Source organism: Cupressus sempervirens, chromosome 9 (genome assembly GCF_028749045.1).
Source record: "Cupressus sempervirens isolate cs-2001-9-10 chromosome 9, ASM2874904v1, whole genome shotgun sequence".
Taxonomy (NCBI): Eukaryota; Viridiplantae; Streptophyta; class Pinopsida; order Cupressales; family Cupressaceae; genus Cupressus; species Cupressus sempervirens.
In genome coordinates this window covers 636,556,408-636,577,596 of record NC_143126.1, presented here as the reverse complement: position 1 = coordinate 636,577,596, position 21,189 = coordinate 636,556,408, and the positions used below count along the sequence as shown (strand labels likewise).

Sequence of the window (21,189 nt, the reverse complement as noted above, 5' to 3'; positions counted from 1 at the left end):
TGTCTAGAATATATCATAACAATTGCATGGACTAATGAGCCAATTGGAATGTTCACAACACAAAAAACGGAAACTAGCAAACAAGAGTAGGAACAGATTGAAAATATTTTTGGTTGATGCAAGATTGCCAGCTGGCCAATGATGCTCTTGCATCACAAGCCAACACCAGTGGAAGTGATATTTAACATCTCTATGAACTGCTCTTAGGATTGCGGTAGGCTTTTTATCAGATCACTACCATATCTTCTTCCATCTTGTTGCCAACAACCTCCAACTGGTCATGTGTCCTTGATTTTTGTGAGATGTGGTTGGAGAGATGTCTTCTCATCCATCATAAAACAATCAGGTTCCTTGAGTTGTTTTACTAGAAGGCACCATAGAGGTGATCATTTTTAATTGAAAGTTTGGGCAGCATGACAACTTTTAATTACGGTCATCCCATTTATCTTGATCTTCTGTACCCAAAACTATTTTATCAAGACAACAATATTCAAATATTGTCATCGTGTGCTGCTATTAGGTGTTGTAATTGGGGCCATTAAACCATTGATTCCCTTCCAAAATAATGTTGGTCAAAGACCATCATGGAAATAGAGATTGCTGATCAACACTTTGAAGACACATAAATTGAGGTAGATGGAACATGCTTGAAAAACTAAAACCTTAAAAGAAAAATGGACTGAATGAACCTGCAAAAACAATTGAGACAATTTTGTCTGGAAAATACAAAAAATCTCAATAAGGTTTCTGGGTAAAAAAATCCAGTCCAAAGACCACAGGAAACCCAAAAAATAGAAATCTGAACTTGGTGGACGAGGATTTCACTGGGAAAATGTTTCCCAGAAAATCATGCATGCAGGGAGCCCATAAAAAAAAAATGCAGACATTTTGTTTGTTGTTTATTTATTATGCCAGAGGTCTCAGAAAGATAGGAGACAAAGAATGGTGGATTTTTTTTTTTTTTTTTTTGCAGTTTGCTGCCTAAAAAATGCGTCGCAGACTTTCTGACGGGCTGTGATGACCAGACAACAAAAGACGTTGCTATCAGGTTGGGAAAAAACAAAAATTGTGAATAAAAAAAGAAAAAAGAAAAATCACAGCATGAGTAAACTCGTGGTAGTATGCTGGAAGAAGAAATAGCACCTGCATTTTGTGATTTTTTTTTTGATGCAGATGGGCAGGAAAAAATGTGGCAGGTAGAAAAGAATTCTCGAAAGTCACAGCTACATAGATGTGGTCAAAAAAAGAAGTGCATAAGACACCAATATGGAAGAGGCAAAAATTGTGAACTGGGGCGACTGAAAGGGTGATGAAGTGTGATACCCGAGCGTTCTATGCTGCTTACCTTTGACCTGCTATTTAGACCCAGATATGTAGTAAAACCATAACCGATTTGAATCATTTTGCATTAAAAAATGGCGAGAAATTAACTTCAAATTTTACTTAAAAGAATAATTAGCCCCTATACCTAATTGTGTTGATAAATAAATTTTAATTTATTTTTCATCGTATCTTTTCTAAACACAAATTATAGAAAAATAATTTTCCAGAAGACTTTCCCTAATACCATGAAACTTGAAAAAATGGAATGAGAAATTATATTAACAATGCACTCTTATATAGAGTTTACAAATGCTAATAATAGTGTAGTTTAAAAATAGACTAAAATAAGATAAACTGAAAAGACATCCAAAGGGCCCATTTGGTTGCTGGAATACATTTGGAATAGAATTAAAAATTAGAATTTATTTTGTATTCTCTGTTTCGTGCGTTAAATTGAAATTGGGAATAGGAATACGTATTCACATTTTGGCCCCAAAATGATCATATGCCCATTCCAAAAAAAACTTGTTACTGTTAAGTTTGTAGTTACAGTGAGATTGATATGATCATGAGTTTCATTATTGATGGTAAATCATCATTAGAAATATTCCTTTATTATATATATATATATATATATATATATATATATATATATATATATATATATGGTTATTTATATCATTAATATACTAACTAATGATGTTTCTTGGAGACATGTCTCCTCTCATATGAGATCCAAATCTGCATTTGAAACATATCTATAACAATGGCAATATAATTACATTTGCAGAAACCGATCCATGTTCTTCAACATGGTGTCAGAGCTAGACTTCAAATGTGATAAACTTGAACAAAAAATAAAAATCTTTCCATCTCTGATAGGGTGGTTATAAGATTTCAGAAGTTTAAAGAAACATGCTGGACTCGATGACTGTTTAGAAACTTGGATCCCATCCAACAATGAAGCCGGAGAATCAGGAAAATGACAAAGTTGTGAATCAGGAAACTCCACATAGTATCGGTGAAACTCCCACGGTAGATGAAGTACGTGGGTCATATACATTTCCTCACAAGATTCATGGAAATGTTAAAAACCAATGCTTCAAACAGTTTTTGTCCTCCACACGGGATCATGTTTTTGCAAGCAATGACAGCAGACCCAAATCAACAGTCACATACCTGTCATATCTTGCATAGTTTGTACTCCACAATGGTCAATACTACACACAAAACTTCTGTACTCAACACTCATTATCACAGTTGGCTTACAAGCATGCAACTACGACTAAGAATAAGAACCAAGGGGAAGTCAACATGTTACAGTCAGCAAGGTAATTGATCTACCATCTTCCGATTGGGAATTGAAGGAGTTAGGAGACCACAGATATAATTACGGTGCTCATTCCAGAATGCTAATAAGAAGGTTCCAATATAGAGTCAGTGGCATTAATCATATATAATCAGTAACTATGTCATACTGAAGGAGGTCGCTAAATTAAGCATCATCGAATGTAAATAACCAATCAAGCATAAATATTACAATCAACAAAAACCAACATAGCCGAGAATCAATTTATGAGTACTAGGTCTGCAAACCAGGACATACCATAAGAAGGGTGTCATTATCATATTGGTCAAAGTAGAATTTGGACAAGCAAAACAGTGGTGAGATCAAACATTAAGATTGAAGAGTTGGACAATATATCCACTTCGTTGTAACTAACTACACACTCGTCCTCTATCACTCATGCAATGCAGATGTCAAAATTTGCTCGATGTTCTTTGGGTCCTAAACAGCTACAAACGATGGTTTGGGTACCACAATTGGTAGTCACCAGAACATGGTGGATTGCCACCAACACACCATGGGTAGTTACCAACTCTCCAAAGATATCCAACAACACATCTTGGACCGTCCTCTAGTACAAGTTGCAGAAAATTCTTTGTCTAATAAGACATCAGCTGGCTCAAAATAGAGCATATTGGAAATGATTCTACACTCAATTTTTCAAAAGACGTGATGTGAAGCTCCTTAATTAAGGAGATCTTCTACACAGAGCAAAATATCTGCAAGATTTTCAGACTACAAATTATTATACTCATCACTCATAAATTGTTTGGAGAAAAGATTGAAATTGAAAAGGTGGGGAACATTTCTATCAATCTGGACATTTTTCTATGTGCTTAAGGACTGGAGATAGGGAGATGGGACTGAGCACTTGTAGCATGGATTGGGGTCCTCTAGGCATGCTGATAAAATTGCCGTGGAAGAGTGTGAAATGATTAGGCAAATCTATGTGAAAATTATTGGGAGACGAATGAGTATTACCTTAGTTTGGAAGAAGCATTTTCCAATAGAGATCTCAATAAAGGTCAAATTGTTGCGATAGCCAATCATCCATTCATTTCTGCATAATTTAACTTTACAAGAATCCTTATTTTCTTGGCATCATTATTGGAATTAGGAAATTCCGTACTAAACAATGTTTAAGTTTCAAAAGTTCTCTCATCAATATGGGGCCATGCAGGACTAGTGAATGATGGATTTCTTTATTATGAATTAATGATAAGAGACCCTATTCATTTAGTAAAGCTAATAAATTTGCTTGTATGATCAACTTTATGTGTCGTACTAGACATATATGCTAAAATGAAAACATTGTCAACAACATGCATATTGAAAAATAACATTGCTTTATGCATGCAAAATTCATGACAATATGGAGATGGGAGAACATTGAAAGAATCACCTTCTTCAATATGAACCATAAGAACCTTTCAAACTATGTGTTAAAAGCATAATTTGTCGAATAGGAGTCTAAGTGAGGTGAACCTAGAATCTCAAGGAGGAGGATACAATTGTTTAACCTCAACAAACAAAGACCACCTCCACTCCATATATTTGAAGGTTTGGTTATTCTATTAGAGAGAGTCTTGTAGACAATTCAGAGATTTTCCAATAGGTGTTACAAGCAAGTGGCAGACGCTTTACAAGGATTTGACTTGTTCACTATGGAAGCTCAAGCCAGTCAAAAGTAATGTGGTAGTAGGAGAATAAATGTCTGGAGATACATGATGAGAATCTTTTTAGAGTGAGAGAAATGCCAGAGGAAGAGTTGGATGAGAGCCTTTCACTATAGTGAGTTGGTGGTGGAACTTCAAGATTTGGCCTACTATAAGGACAAATTTCGATGGTTAACTAGGTACCTTTGAACTGAAGATTGGTATTATGGAATGTTATGAAACAAAGAAGAATTATTAGATGACAAGAATATGGATTATGGTATAGAACCAAATCAGGAACACAAAGATTATTTCAAGAGGATTGAATAGGAATATATTTGTGAACATTCTTCTAGAAGTGGAAGTGATGTTTCAATTGATGGTTCAAATAAATTGAAGACTCTATAAAATGAAGTATGTGGGAATTTTATGTTATGGGGGGAATAATTACCTTAACCAATGTTACATTCCCACTAAAGATATTTTTTGATGTGATGCTTATGAACCTTCATTGGAGAAATTAATATCAAGAACATTGATGTGCAGATAAGTATTTATTTTCCTTGAGTAGCATATTTACTTGCTTATTGTCATCTCTCTCTTATTTTTAATTTTACAAAAGCTATAAGAATTATTTGCCTTGATCTTTTCCTTTATGTTTGAAGATGTTCTTACAAGAAAAGAAAGTTGGCACTTTACACATGCTACTAGATATTGTGCAGGCTCAACCTAATGATAGTAGCTCCAAAGACCTTGATGATCAAGATGGATAAAATGAGGCTCTCATCTTTGATGATAGATTATGTGATTCTTCTACATTAAGAGGGAGTATGACAATTCTTTGAAGGCAATGCAGGAGCTTAGAAGATTGATACTCAGAGGGAGTCTAGAAATACGTTTGGGTGACTGCATGATGTTGATGGGCCTACTCCTATGTATATCATGAGGAAGTGATGACTTATCACCAGAAAATTAGAAAATTAATATTAGATTCAGAGTGAGTTTGACAGGCATCCTTGGGTGAGGAGAGCTTTCTGAAGAAGTAACTAGAGGACCTGACTTCCCAGGATCGATGTTCAGAGGGAGAAATTTTGAGATGCAATCCTTTGTGGATGATATCTTCTCTATGAGGAGAAGTTCTAAGAAAAATTCTTTGTAATATGCTCTCCTCTGTGAGAGAGAAGTATGAGGTGAAAACCCTTTGTTCCACCCTCTAGTAACATCTATGGTGGGTCCACCCTTTGACTTGGTTCATGGTAGATATTATGTAAGTTACTACATGATGTTGTTGTGATTATGTCATGAAAGGTGACGATCCTTCATTGATGTATATATTTAGAGGGGAGTTATTGAAAGGTGACGATCTTATCAATAGTTGGAGCTGTTATCATAATAGACTACATTAAGTTGTTGTCCTGGTGTGCCGGAAGTTATGAAAACAAATAGAAGGTAACTATTGTAAGGTGACAATCTTATCAATAGTAGACCTATCTCCTAACACTAAAATGTGTTGGAGAGTGTTATCATGGTTCTTTGGGCCGAATCTTGCTAAACACTCTGATAACCACTCTTCATGGTTTTTCGGGCTGGATTTTGCCAGACACCGTGAAATTAAATATTTATGGTTCTTTAACATAAATTTATTTTAGACCAAACTTGAGGTGGTGTTTAAACTTATGTTAAAGTTATAGAATTTGCTTCAGTTCCGTCTTTGCTAAAGAAGTGTTGAGAAATTCAGCCTCATTGTGAATCAAAGCAAATTCCATATGTAATATATGTTATTATATATATGTGTGTTGATAGATTTATGTTGATATCCTTAAATGTGCCATTCTAGGAATATCATACTGAGATGATGTCTCTTCATATACTCAAGAATATAAATGTTCTATATCAATCTTTCCTAACTAAGAGGGAGTGTTAAGTTTGTAGTTACAGTCAAATTGATATGATCATGAGTTTTGTTATTGATGGTAAATCATCATTAGAAATATTCTTTTATTATTATATTATATATATAATATATATATATATATATTTATTATATAATATACATATATATATATATATATATATATATATATATATATATATTATATAATATACATATGGTTATTTATATTATTAATATACTAACTAATGATGTTTAAACCTTGGAGACATGTCTCTTCATGTCTCCTCACATACTTATATGAGATCCAAAACTGCATTTGAAACATATCTATAACAATGGCAATATAATTACATTTGTAGAAATTGATCCATGTTCTTCAACAGTTATTGAAATAGGCCATTACTATTCTCAATCCGACTTTCCCAATTTGCATAGTTTTTTCAGATCTGTGTATTGCTTGTGTTGTTTCCACTGCAAGGCCATATCAATCCTATGATGCAGTTAGCGCAGAAGCTCACTTCGGATGGAGTTAGCGTTACATTTTTCAACAAGTCCAATCATTATCTCATAATGGAAATGGAGAAGATGGAATTGACAGATGCAAATACAAAACCTGTACAATACAATCATTGTCAATCCAAATTGCTATTGACATAAATTACTAGAGAAAGAGGGCTAACATAGCCTACACTACAAATAGTAATCCTCATCCAACATTTGACTATAAAAGAGTATGCACTGTATTTACATTACACTTTGTTTGATAGTTGATTTGTACAGATTTGATTTTAAGAAGAGATAGAATTGGAAATGGGGGAACAAATAGTACTTGCAAATAACAACTTTTGTTCCCTAAATCTTTCATGGCACACATTTTTGGATTGAGCTGTATTATTTTGTCTGCAATCCCTGCAAACAGGCATTTTCGGATTGGATTTTTGCATTTGCAGGAAAACTGGTGTCTTATTGCCTAAAATGTCACTGCACTTGTGAACATTGCCCAAGTGTCGCAGGGTGATGTTCTGAAACTATTGGACTCGTCGATTAAAACACTCGCATGCTCTCTAAACAAAGTCATTCAAGATATCAATGAGAAGTGCATAAGATCACTTGTTTGATTTTCGACCTTGTCATTTTCGTCATCAAGGAAGTAGCCAAGCATTTGGACATTCCATATGCTATTTTTTCATTAGTCTCCATTGCAACCGCCGCCACTTGCCATGTGCTGTCAAGATTGATTATTTCTCCCAAGGGTGTGTTCCTTCTCTCAGCCTATATGCTTCAAGCTTTACTTTTCGCATATTATCAGATTTGTAATTATAAATATAAATTAAAAAAATAAAAATGTTATTTTTCAAAAAATTAATGTTTACCTTGAAATTTTTTTTTTCAAAAAAATTAAAAAATATAAAGCTAATTGTTGAAACAAATAGCTTTGGTTCAAACAATTGCGCTGATCATATGAGAATATAGTCATGTATATATACATGTCGATATGTTGAATACCGATATGTATATATACATGAATATAATTTGCATTTACCTATGGTGATCGCAGCATTTAGAACCCACGATGCATATCATGATTGAGTAATATTTGAGAAATGATCTCTTTAATAATTGTATTTATACTGATCGTTAAACGATTGCAATGGACTTAGTTAAAGTCTTGAAGTCATTAAGTTTTGTTATGACTAATCACATCGGGTGTGACCATTCCACCGATCAGGTGCATCAGTGAATGGTCATGTCTCCATTTAGAGACATGCCCATTCACCCATGTACTCGTCCAAACTTGTATACATATTGTATGCCGCCCAATATTGCAAACATAGAAATTGATTAATTTATGCAGATCGAAGGTAGTATAGACATCGAACTCGAGGGAATATTTATATTATTTTTGTATTGAGATTATATATACTATGCAGCATTTTGGATTCTTCATTTGCATTGACTAGACCTGCAAGAAATATATATACTTCAGCATTGTTAAAAGAAATCTGTAAGTAAACTTTACATAGTATCAAAGCTTGGCTAAGGAAAGATCACACTAAGTTTATTGAATCAGATTTTTACTTTAGACAACAATCCTCTCTCCCACAAAATGACAAACACAATGAGATTCAAACATCACCTTGGTAGTTCTGATAACTTCGAATCTTGGAAACTTCGAGTAATGATGTTTTTAAAAGAAAACAAATTGGAATCATTTGTAAGAGAGGACAAAGAGGAACCTAAAGATGATCTTGAGAAATCAGATGGATCAAGAAAAATGAAAAGGCTATGAAGATAATTGTAGGTGCTGTTTAAGACCACATAGTAGCTATTGTGGCAAAACATACCACATCATATGTTTCGAGCTCTTAAAAATGCATTTATAATCAATAATACAGGCATAAAACTTGCTCTTAAAAGGCAGATGAATATTGTAAGCATGAATAAAGGAGAAACTATAAATGCTTTCTTTATGAGAATCACAGACTTGAGAGATCAATTATCTTCACTTGTTTATGAGATTGAAAATCAAGAATTATCCTTAATAGTATTAGGAGGACTTCCAAACTCTTGGGAATCCTTTGTATAAGGTATAAGTGCTAGGTCTAAAATCCCTAAATTGGATCATTTAAGATCAGATTGTCTTCAAGAAGAATCGAGATTAATGATTAAGGGAAAACACAAAACCCTAGATGAAGATGTTTGAGTTCATAATACAAATGCTCATAAGAAGGAAAAGAAGAATAACAACAAAAGGAAAAGAAATTTTCATGGACAAGGACAATCCAAACAGAAGAAAGACTCGTCCAAATCCAATGCTTCAGATGTGATATATATGGACATTATGCAATAAATTGTCCCAATAGATCTAAACCTCAATCATTTTTTGCAAAATTTGAGAAGTCAAATGAAGGCAATGAATATGAGAAATATGCCTTCTATTCAACATTATCCAGCCAGATATCAACAAAAAGGAATATATGGATAGTTGACAGCGGGTCTTCTAGACACATCAATGGATATCAGGATAACCTAGAAAGCATGCAAATAGAAACAAATGAAGAAGTTACAATTGGTGACGATTCTGCACATTTCGTAAAAGGAATTGGGATCTGCACCATAAAATTGAAATCTGGAAATTCTATTCAACTTTTTGGAGTTCTTTATATACCAAGTATTAAGAGGAATTTGATATCTATATCTGCACTTGAAGATGATGGTTTTAGAATCGCATTCGTGGGAGTGGAAGTACTAGCATGACCTAAAAATTCAACCATTAAAAAGGCTCTAACAATGGGACTAAGACAAAGACTTTTATATGAGCTATGTGCTAAGCCAAACTTTGCACTTATACATGAGAACTCAGATTCAAATGAAATATGGCATAGAAGACGAGGTCATATCAACTTTTGTACTCTAACATCAATGGAGAAAGTAGTCACTGAAATACCCAAGTTAAACCATATTCACAATGAATCATGTAAAGGTTGTGCCTTAGGGAAAAGCACTAAAAAGCTATTTCCTCATAGTTTGAGCAAAACTAAAGGAGTGTTGGAGCTAGTACATTCCAATCTATGTGGGCCTATGTCAATACCTTCTATAAGAGGATTCTTGTACTATTTGATATTTGTTGATGATTTTTCAAGGAAGACATGGATATACTTCCTTAAATGCAAAGAACTTGAAGAGATTCTCTCTAAGTTTAAAGAATTCAAAACTATCACTAAGAATTCCTCCGGTAAGAACATTCAAATTTTGAGAACAAATAATGGGAAGGAGTATACTTTTGAAACATTTAAAGTGTTCTGCAAACTAATTGGGATTAAGAGGGAGTTCACAGTCCCTTACAATCCTCAACAAAATGGGGTTGCTGAAAGGAAGAACAAAACCATTGTAGAAGCTGCTCGGGCTATGATTTTTTATCAAAATTTGAGCATGTCCTTTTGGGCTGAAGCATCCAACACTGCAGTCTATATGCATAATAGATGTCCTTGTTAGTGTAGTTTTTTTATTTTTCCTATTTTGCTAGGTTTTTCCTACACTTTTAATAATCTCGCTTAGGTTAATAAAGCATGTCTTATTAGGTGAATGGTTGTGAGGTGTCACCTTCCTACATGTGAGCATCCATTAGTTATCTTGGGAAGATACTTTGCTATCTTTAGTCTGATAGATGGTTGCTCCTCATTGGTTGGTGTTGCCACCTCCTCCCTCTTCATAGCCTATATAAGCATGCTACCTGGCTTGTATTTGTATCTCTTGTTTTTGCATCCTCTTAATGCTATTTTGCTTCCAGCATTTGCATTACTCTCTTGGAGACTAACTCTATGATGCTATTTTGATTTTGTATCATTTGCATTCATAGTTTAGATATTTACTCTTTGCACTAGTTTTCTGGGTTATTAATCTTTTCAGATTCTAACAGTGCTCACTCACATTTGGACAATAAGACTCCTCAAGAAGCATTTTCTGGAAAGAAACCTGACATCAGTCACCTAAGGATATTTGGATGTCCTGTATATGTTCATGTACCTAAGGAGAAGAGGACTAAGTTGGAACCTTCTGGAAGAAAGGGTATTCTTATTGGTTTGAGTGAAATAGTAAAAGGATACAGAGTCTACATACCTCGACAGAAGCAAATAGAACTAAGTTGAGATGTCATCTTTGAAGAAGACATAGCTTTCAGAAGAGCCAAAGCATTTGATGAACTAGATACATTTGATGTATCTCCAAAAGAGACTCTGCTCTTGAGATTCAAAGGGAGTGCCAAGAAGAGACTTCAACTAAAACTGAAATCCTTCTAGAGACTTAGGAAGAGAGTCTTGATCACTCTAAAAGGCACTCTGAGCAAGAAAAATAATACAAGAAGGAGATGGATTCACTGCTGCTTTCGAAACTTTCCAAGAAAGCAAGAGACTTAGAAAATTAACATATAATGTTTTCTTGTGTAATAGCTCAAACCTTGAACCTTCTAGTACTTCTGAAGCACTTAAACATCAAGCTTGGAGAGACGCCATGGTGGAAGAATATCAGTCTATACTAAAAAATGATGTTTGGGACATAGTTTTGAGACCTAAGGAAAAATCTGTTGTGTCTTCAAAATGGCTATTCAAAGTCAAGTATGTTGTAGATGGCAGCATTGAAATACATAAAGCTCATTTTGTGGCTAGAGGTTTTTTTCAAAAGGAAGGAATTCACTTTGAAGAAACCTTTGCACCAGTTGCTAGGTACATTTCTATTAGAGTTGTAATAGCCATTGCATTAGCCAGAGGTTGGAAAATACATCAAATGGATGTAAAAATTGCTTTTCTTAATGGGAAAATAGAGGAAGAAGTATATCTGGAACGACCAGAAGGATTTGTAACTCATGATGCTGCTTCTCATGTTTGTAAATTGAAGAAAGTTCTATATGGACTTAAACAAGCTCCTCGAGCCTGCTACAAACGGATTGACAAATACTTTTTAAGTCTTGGATTCACTAAGAACATGGCTGATCCAAATCTCTACTTCAAGGTAACTAAAGGTCATATGCTAATTCTAATTCTTTATGTTGATGATCTTTTGATTATAGGGGAAGAACATCTCATTAATCAGTGTAAGAAAGATTTGGCTTCTGAATTCGAAATGAAGGATTTAGGAATTCTTCATTACTTTCTTGGTTTGGAAGTAAGTTAGAAGTCTGGTAATATTTTTTTACATCAAAAGAAGTATACTATTGATATTTTGAAAAGATTTGGAATGTGGGACTATTGACCTATGTCTACACCTATGGAAACTGACTTTCACAAGCTAAAGGAAGCAGGTGCTGATTCCAAAATAGTTGATCCCACCTTATACAGACAAATAATTGGGTCCTTGATGTATCTTGTAAATACTTGACTTGATATCTGCTATACAGTGAATGCATTAAGTCAGTTCATGTGTGAACCTCGTGAGATTAATCTTGTTTCTTTGAAGCATATATTGAGGTATCTTCAAGGTACTATTGGGTATGTACTTAAATATGAGAATACCAGTTTGGAGTTACATGGATATACTGATTCCAATTGGGCCGAAAGTGTAAAAGACCAGAAAAGCACGTCAAGATGTTGCTTCAATTTAGGATCAGCCGTGATTTCTTGGATCTACAGAAAGCAAGCTTTTGTTGCCCAAAGTTCTACTAAGGCAGAGTATATTGCAGCAGCTATGGGAGCTAGAGAAGCAGTGTGGCTTCAGAAGTTGCTTTCTAATTTGTTTGGTAAACCTGTGCAACCTACCGTTGTTCACTATGATAACCAAAGTTGTATCAAGTTATCTGTGAATCCGGTATTTCATGATAGATCCAAGTATATAGAAATTCCTTACCACTATGTTAAAAATATGGTGGTAAGAAGAGTTATTCAATTAGAATATATTAATATAGGTGATCAAACCACTAACATTCTCACCGAGGCTCTCCCTAAAGTGAAAGTTGATCATTTCAGAAAGAAATTTGGCTTGATTGAAATGTAAGTTTATGAGATTGAGTCTCAACTTTGTAAGTTTGTATTATTTAAATAAAGATGCTTAAAGCGTAAATTCTTTTGTCATATGTGTGACTCTATGACTCATGGGCCTACCCTATGTTCATTATTTAAGGTGATAATTTTTCATAATGAAATATTGATTTTGATAAGATAAGGTGACGACTTTATTATTATTAGATTACTATCATGATGAATATCATGTGACTTTATATTCAAGGAAAAATCATGATAGTTAAAAGAGCATGTTGATGGATATCATGTGACTTAATATCTATGGATTCACCATGATTTTTTATGATGGATATCATGTGACTTGATATCTGTATACACACCATAACTAGAAAGAATATCACGAGACTTGATTTTCTTATATATATCTTGAGAATATTGCTTCTTATAATGAGAATAATTCATATGCACTTTGTCTTTCCTAGCTAAGAGGGAGTGTTGAAACAAATAGCTTTGGTTTAGACAATTGCACTGATCATATGAGAATATACTCATGTATATATACATGTCGATATGTTGAATACTGATATGTATATATACATGAATATAATCTGCATTTACTTGTGGTGATTGCAGCATTCAGAACCGACGATGCATATCATGATTGCTTAGTATTTGAGAAATGATCTCTGTAATAATCGTATTTATACAGATTGTTAAACGATTGCAATGGACTTAGTTAAAGTCTTGAAGTCATTAAGTTTTGTTATGACTAATCACATCGGGTGTGACCATTCCACCAATTGGGTGCATCGGTGAATGGTCATGTCTCCATTTGGAGACATGCCCATTCACCCATGTACCATCCAGACTTGTATACATATTGTATGCTGCCCGATATTGCAAACATAGAAATTGATTAATGTATGCAGATTGAAGGTAGTTCAGACATCGAACTCGAAGGAATATTTATATCATTTTTGCATTGAGAATATATATACTATGCTGCATTTTGGATTCTTCATTGGCATTGACTGTACCTGCAAGAAATATACATACTTCAGCACTGTTAAAAGAAATCTATAAGTAAACTTTACTCTAACCTTACTTCAATTCCTGTTTTGTACAACCAAACATGGGATTAACATATTTCCAATCAAATTCTAGGTGAACCAAATGGGTCTGGAATTGAAATTTTCCATTCCCATTCCCCATCCCCATTCCCATTCCCATTCCCATTTCTAATTTTCAATTCTTATGCCAGCAACCAAATGGACCCTAAATGATTATTAACTAAAATTCTAGTCCATTAACTAAAAATAACAGGAGATTGAGAGACTAAAAATATATAAAATATTCTAATATATTTGAATATCTAAATGTGTTATTTCCTTCCACTAAAATTTGTGTATAGACTTGTGTGATCAATATATGAACTATATTTATTAAAAGGGTGCACGGAACAAGTTTAAATTCTTAAAAATCTATGAATTTTTTAGATTTTTTCAATTTGCCACAGTCCGTTGAATCCGCAAGTCCAAGTCTTGTAACACTAATTGTAATATCGTAAAACCTGGTCTTTATTCAAGAAAAACATAAAAATGTACATAATGTACTTGTTTGAGCTATTCTATAATAACATTAAGATACTATCATACCTTATAATTTCTTATTGGCTAGGTACTTTACTTAAAAAAATGTCATTACTGACATAGGAAAAGTGTCAAGGCTCATCTATAATTTTGAAAATAAGATTCAACACTTCTTTTCTTTCTTTACTGTAATTTACTATTGTATAACAAGAAAAAACGAGAGTTTTATATGGATCATAATGCCACAAAGTATCTTACAATTTGGAATATAACTAGAAAATCTCCTTCATAATTTGTTATGACAGAATGTACATCTATAATTTGGAATATAACTATCCATTTTTTTCCTTCATAATTTGTTATAACAGACTCCAGAAGAATGTGCATCTTCCATAACAAGTATTATTCGACAACATGAATCAGAGTATTTAGCATCACTGGAGGTACAGTATGATTCAGAATTGTTAATTTTTGTTAATTTTTTTTTGGATAAGGTCTGTTCTAAGGCTATGCAGAACTCATGGATATTGTACAGGAATCTTATTCAAAGCTCTCTGATACAACATTCAAGGTATTCCAAGAAAGACCTCATGGTGTACCTGACTTTTTAGATTGCTTGATTGGCTTAGAATTTAAATTTCGAAAATTAACCTATAGATGATTTTATTCATCTTTACAGGAGCTTCGAAGGAAACTTCCAGTTACTAGAACCTTATTTCCATGGAATAATACTTTACAATTAAGCTTTACAAGAGATCTAACAAAGGAGCTCAGCCTTAGCAAATAAGTGAACATGAATATGGCAAGTCATAGCCAGGTTAGATTCTGGTATGCTGTAGTATTGTTTAAAACGCTTTCATATATGTAATCGTAGATGCTTCTGATTCACATCATATATACTAAATTTAGTGCGTATTTCTATCTCTAATGATTTTTCCTTGTTATCAGGAAAGAAATAGAATGATGCATATTACCTAAATTGAAACTGCTATTCTTCCCATGTCATTGCTTGGAATTTCAAGTTTGGGCTTTGAGGAAGCAGACAACAGGAAACCAAGTTCTACGGTACCAGCATGATTGTGATATGAGGATTAGGAATCCTTAATGTGATTGATTGGTTGACTTTCAATTCCAGATTTTTTTGTAATCTAATTGTAATCTTCTGAATATCCTGCACAGCTTTTGCTTTGCACGACCTATAAATCAAAATTAATTATTCTTCTATTGAATGAATAATTGAATCTCATTATCTTTGGTGAATTATGGTTTAGGCGATGAAATAGGGTTTTGTGTCTTTGATAGAAAAATTCTATTGCCAGGTTTCCCAGATTTTAGCCCATCTGGGCCACTTACGTACACTGACAATCGGATGACTTGGTCATTTTCCGTCCTTTCTCTTGCTCCTTTTTTCAGTGGCTTTGGACCTTCTATCCATAGACTCTGAGTAAATAATTGAGTGTGGACTTCTCCACCGAATTGAACTTCTATTTATCTATTTAGAAATTGTATCAGAGATTAAATATCATGTCCGTAAATGATGATTGTTGGAAGAATTCAATTCGTTGTTAGCAGCATGAAGTCATATAGCTGAGGCGATCATATAAGGATTTTATGATCAAGTTTGTGCATGTATAATATAAACGAGTTCGACAAATATGTCAAGCGGTAGATAGGCTTGCAAGCATTGAAATGTGTGAGCTTATTTCTTAAAGCTCTATTGATGATTTCCATAATGAGCTAACATTATAGGAATGATGGTCCCAATGTTTGTCATGACAAGGAACTAAACTAGAGAATAACGGATCAATGCAATTGTTATATACCAGGACAATCTAGCGTGAGATTGAATAGGACTGGGAACATTGAATTGTAATCTAGAATTTGAAGCTAAGCATTTTTTCCTATCTTTTAATTTTATTTTTTTAAAGTCATTCAAAATTACACGCCTTTTAAAGTCATTCAAAATTACATGCCTTTCTTTGTATGCGAGAGAATAAACATAATATCATGAAATTCATCGAATTAAAGTGAAAAGATTTGAAAGTAAATTTTAAGAAAGAGATTAGCCTAAGTTTGATGAATGGAATGTACAACCTGATTTGAGGGTCTTTGATCCTCAAGCAATTTGCTTGACCATTTGGAAGCTAGTAATAAGAAAGCATTTGAAAGTTTGTAATAGCAGTTGTATGACACAATATGAATGTTTGAGGTTATTTGACTAGTGATATCTATAAGTTATGTACCGAATTGAAGATGATCTAGAACAGTACACTAGTTAACCTTAATGTGGGATGCAATGTACTATAGGCCAAATATACAAGAGAAACACAAAAATGTAGAGTATTCCATAAATATTCCTTTACTTTTCATATATTGAAGTTCACTATACAAATGTTCCCACAAAAACATAATGGGGATGAAAGCCATGAAAGCTCTTTATCATACTATTGATTCAAAAGACAAATATAAGCTAGACAATGCATATAATAATTGGATATCTATTTGACAACCACCCAACATTCCCTAACCAACTTGGTCATACAACATGAAAACACAAGCCCTATACATCATAAAATTAATATCACTTAAATGGCATGCATTACTTGATAAGCCAAGTCAACTAATTCAACACTAATACAACTTATATGGTAATTTGATGGATGCATGAACCGTTGAAGTCTTTGTAGAGGAAAAAAAGATGAGAGTTTATAAGGAAAACATGGTTTTGTGTTGGGGTCTATCATAATAGTCTTAGATAATAATTAGCAATAAATGGCTTTGAGACATTAGATCTAAAAATCCCACTTACATAGTTTTCAATTTCTTGTAGTTGTATTCCATCCACCTTAATGCATTGCATGTTTTTTCCCTTCTCTATGTTTAATTGCTTTCGAATTTGGTTCATTGATCTCTTTTGTGTTTGATCTTCATTGTACCCATCAACTTGATTTTTAGGAGTTAGTGACTTGAATGTCTCTTGCAAGCAAGCACAACTCAATCTAGGACCACCTATTATATCTAATCTATCTTTATCATCCTTCTCAATGTTAATGAAGGATGCTTAAACAATGATATTATGGCATAGTTGTAGATGAGAGTTACCCATTGTAGGTTGCACAAGCACATGGACTATTTATCCTTTGAGGAAAATGATGTCAAAAGTTTCCAAACAAGAGGGATGAACAAAGTCATATGTTCATGCAAGGAGCATTGCTAGAACTATCCTAAAGAAACCTATCACATTTCTTGACTTATTAAAAAGTATTGTAGCCATCCGCTTCCAACAAATTTTGTTACATCATTTGTTTTTCTTTCAACCTTACAATTTTGACAAAGAGTAGTTTTGTTTTGGTACACCCTCTTTGTCTATCAATGTTGTATTGCTAAGTTGTGTCACATGTTATCATATTATCTATGTTTGCTAATGAAATGTGCATGCAACAAATATCATCAATGTGGATATCTAGTGCTCTAGGTCACTTCCTTTCAAACCATTGTTTACCCAATCAAATGCACCCCTTATAGTCCATAAAAATTTCTTTACGGAAAATATCAATATTATGTCTCTGTCAACTCTAATAATATCTTTGTTAATATCCCTTCATAAACGAGTCTATTTTTTCAATTATTGACCACATGGCATCGTTCACATTTTGAAACTTATATATGGAGTAATTGTTGAGCTTTCTATTTGTACTCCAAATTTTATGAACCTTTCCTTTCTTATTAAAGTTTGAGAAGTTGGACCTTTGAGACATGTTTGAATCTACCTTGAGTAGTTCTATGTTATATTGTATTTTTCAAATTGTAATTGTAGTTTGTTTGTACAAGATAAACTTTCCATTTTCTATTAAAGAGACTAATAGTTGGTCACACTCATCTTCAAAAAGATTGTAATTATAGTTTGTTTGTATGAGATAAACTTTCCATTTTCTATTAAAGAGACTAATAGTTGATAACATCTTCAAAAAAATTGTTGAGATTTAAGCAATATTCTTTTATTAGGGTTATAACTTTTATATATGTTTTGTCCTTTGTATCTATGTTATTGTGAAGAGTTTGATAATGACAACTTTGATGAAATGTCTATTTCTTAAGATCAAAGATGAAAAAATTCTTTTCTTTTTGGGTTGGCAGCATAATCTCTTAAATGGTGGCATGTCTTGTGTAATGTGATCAATCTTAATGAGAAAACCATCTCATCTGTTTTTTTGGAAAGAGACATCCCAACATTCATTGTTTAAATAGACATTTATGCTATAATTAGAACCTTTTGGGTAATAGGTATCGTAAAGGCACTACACCATTACTAATTTGATCAAATAGTTGACATTGTGTTGCAACAATGCTTGTTTCCCACAACTGTTCTTCAATAATTGATGCTTCATCCTTGATTAACAACCACTTTTATGTTTCTTCCCAAGTTCTCCATGTATAGGAATGATGCATTATATCTTTTCTTTGGTATTATATATAATATAGTCAATTACATATGAGCATGATATGATCATGGGTACATCAGAGTACTATTCCATCATTTGACACTTTAAAGCTTGATCTAATACAAAACATTGGTATAGAGTTAAGCTACATATAAAAAATTGCAAAGTCTATTAACATGCACCTTATACATCAAAATTAGATAAGGAAAAAATGATGCTTATCTATATTGTTCTAGTAGAAGATCCTCACTTGTTTATTCATCTTTAAACCACATCGCCCATGAAACAGGTCCATTAGACCACCTGAAAACAATGATCTTTGTAACAATGACATTTACAATACAATACCTTCAATAATTGCCATCGTGGGTGGAATCACTGCCTTAGGTACCGATTGAATAGGTTCAACAACTTTTGCACACTACTTTGGGCTTCAAGCTTAGCTATAACGTTTTCAAGACTAAATTTAAATGACATTCTATCTACAAATTTCCTAGATGATGTATGACTATGAGAAATCTCACTAGTGTACACTCTTTTTTGTCCATCTTAGAGTAGCCTTTCAAATTTCTCTCTTGTGATCGTCCGGGTAAAAATCACCCACAAAGAAATGCTATCAACTATGACCCTCTTGAGAGACTCAATATGCTTTATATCTTTTTCTAATCATGCCAACCGAATTATTTTGTTGACTCTTCAATTTTAGAATGCTTTAAAATAATTTAACAATCTTGAACAAAATAAGTGCTTTTAGTAATATAACGATAGTTATTCTTAAGGGGATAACAATAGTTGTATGCATGGGTTAGTTTGTATTTGCATTTTATACATCAATTATAAATAAATATAGGGAAATGGTTCTGAATAATAGGATTCTTAAATTCAAAAATAATAAGGAATGCTTGAAGTTAAAAAAATAAAAACGTTTGTTTATGTTTGAACAAGTCAACTTATAAGCAATGCTTTCCATTCTTCTTGTTTTGTTAATGATGCTTGGTTGTTAAGACATAATGCTCAAGGCTTTGTTGGGTAGTCTGTAGTTAAGGTGATTAATCTTTCTATATAATTATGTTTATCTATGTGGTCTCTACACCTATCTTCACATCATTTCTTATTTTTATTGTTTTTGATTAAATTTAGCAAGATAATAAGGGTGGTTGACCCTTATTGAACTACAATCTAGAGGTGTAAAACATGATCAATAATACATTGACAATTAAGATGCTAGCAATTATAGAAAAAATATGCACTCTAATATAAAGGTTAGTATCCACCTCAAGAGTAGGGTTTACTTTAATGGTAGATCCTTGACGACTGGCAAATTTCACATATTAGCCTACATCAATTTGGCATTTTTTTCCACATATGGGATAGGACATGTTCCTCCCACTTTACCAAAAATGGGTCGCACTCTCGGGCCTATCGTCACATGATTTATGCCACTGAATCTCTTCTTCGCACGATATAGGCAATTAGAATTACTTTTTTCACACGGAAAATTAAAGACATTTGCCTGGAATTTTTGAAGGGAACTTTTTGGATGGCCTAAATTCACCCATGGTTTAAAGAAGTTTTATAAAGAGAGGGACAACATTCACTCTAGAATTTTGTGGGTGCGTCCCACACTAATGCAATTTTGGCAACTATATTATTCATGGTCATATTGGATGGACTATAATCGCCTCAAAAATTACATAGGATGGACTATAATCACCTCAAAAATTACATAAGACATTTTTATTACATGGGCTTTGCCAAATATTTTGTATAAGCTATAAGATTCCCATTGAATTCAAAAAAGGATTGGTATAAATACATTCATAGATTAGTGTTAGTTTACACAATTAAGGTTAGTAGATTCTCTCAATTTCAATTGATAGTGAAGTCTCAATTTCTCAAATTGCTGAGAGCATTGGTGAGTGGTGACTACAACTAAGGCAAGGGTGAGTAACTCAAACCCCTATTTGTGTGCAATTTTTAGTTTTTTTTCTTATTTAGTAGGTACAAATTAGATTGTTAGTGGTCAATTATCACCTGAGACTAGGGACCCCGTAACCAAAGAGACTTTAGACATCTATATTTTATAGTCTAGGTCATACGACCAATGAATCCTATTTAGATAAATATATGCAATAGCTAATTGTCACTTCTTTAACAAGTTGATTTTTTTGGTAGCCTATATTTCTTTGGAGATGTTGAACATGAACAAGTGTAAGAGTCCTACATGTGGTGGAAGCCAAGAAAGGGCAACAAAATGCACTTGCAAAACCTTATCATATTTTAGTGCTAGGAAAGTATGTGGCCAAAACTAGGAAGCTACAACATTACAAGTACATTTACAAGATTCCTAACCATTGCTAGTGCCACTGTCACATATTGAAGAAGTTGGCAAACCAGATATCTCTGATCACGATGAACTTGAAGATCTTTAGGTAAATACCTAGAGAAGCCAGAAAGATATAATCAACTTGGATGAGAATTCCAAA

At 33.3% G+C, this 21,189-nt stretch overlaps 1 protein-coding gene across 4 annotated transcripts in view; it reads left to right on the top strand.

Annotated features, from left to right (window-relative positions):
* CPA (Subunits of heterodimeric actin filament capping protein Capz superfamily) overlaps nt 1-16,178 on the top strand; it is a 191,584-nt gene extending 175,406 nt beyond the window's left edge. For 2 of the 4 annotated variants that reach the window (XM_089801448.1, XM_089801446.1), the window contains exons 8-11: nt 14,630-14,704; nt 14,797-14,832; nt 14,941-15,078; nt 15,210-16,178. In XM_089801448.1, the coding sequence (XP_089657574.1) occupies nt 14,630-14,704; nt 14,797-14,832; nt 14,941-15,048 (219 nt within the window). In that variant the 3' untranslated portion in view covers nt 15,049-15,078; nt 15,210-16,178. Of the gene's footprint in view, nt 1-14,629; nt 14,705-14,796; nt 14,833-14,940; nt 15,090-15,209 lie in introns of all 4 variants that reach the window. The other 2 variants (XM_089801449.1, XM_089801447.1) reach the window with 1 other exon arrangement.
* The last annotated feature ends 5,011 nt before the right edge of the window (nt 16,179-21,189 follow it).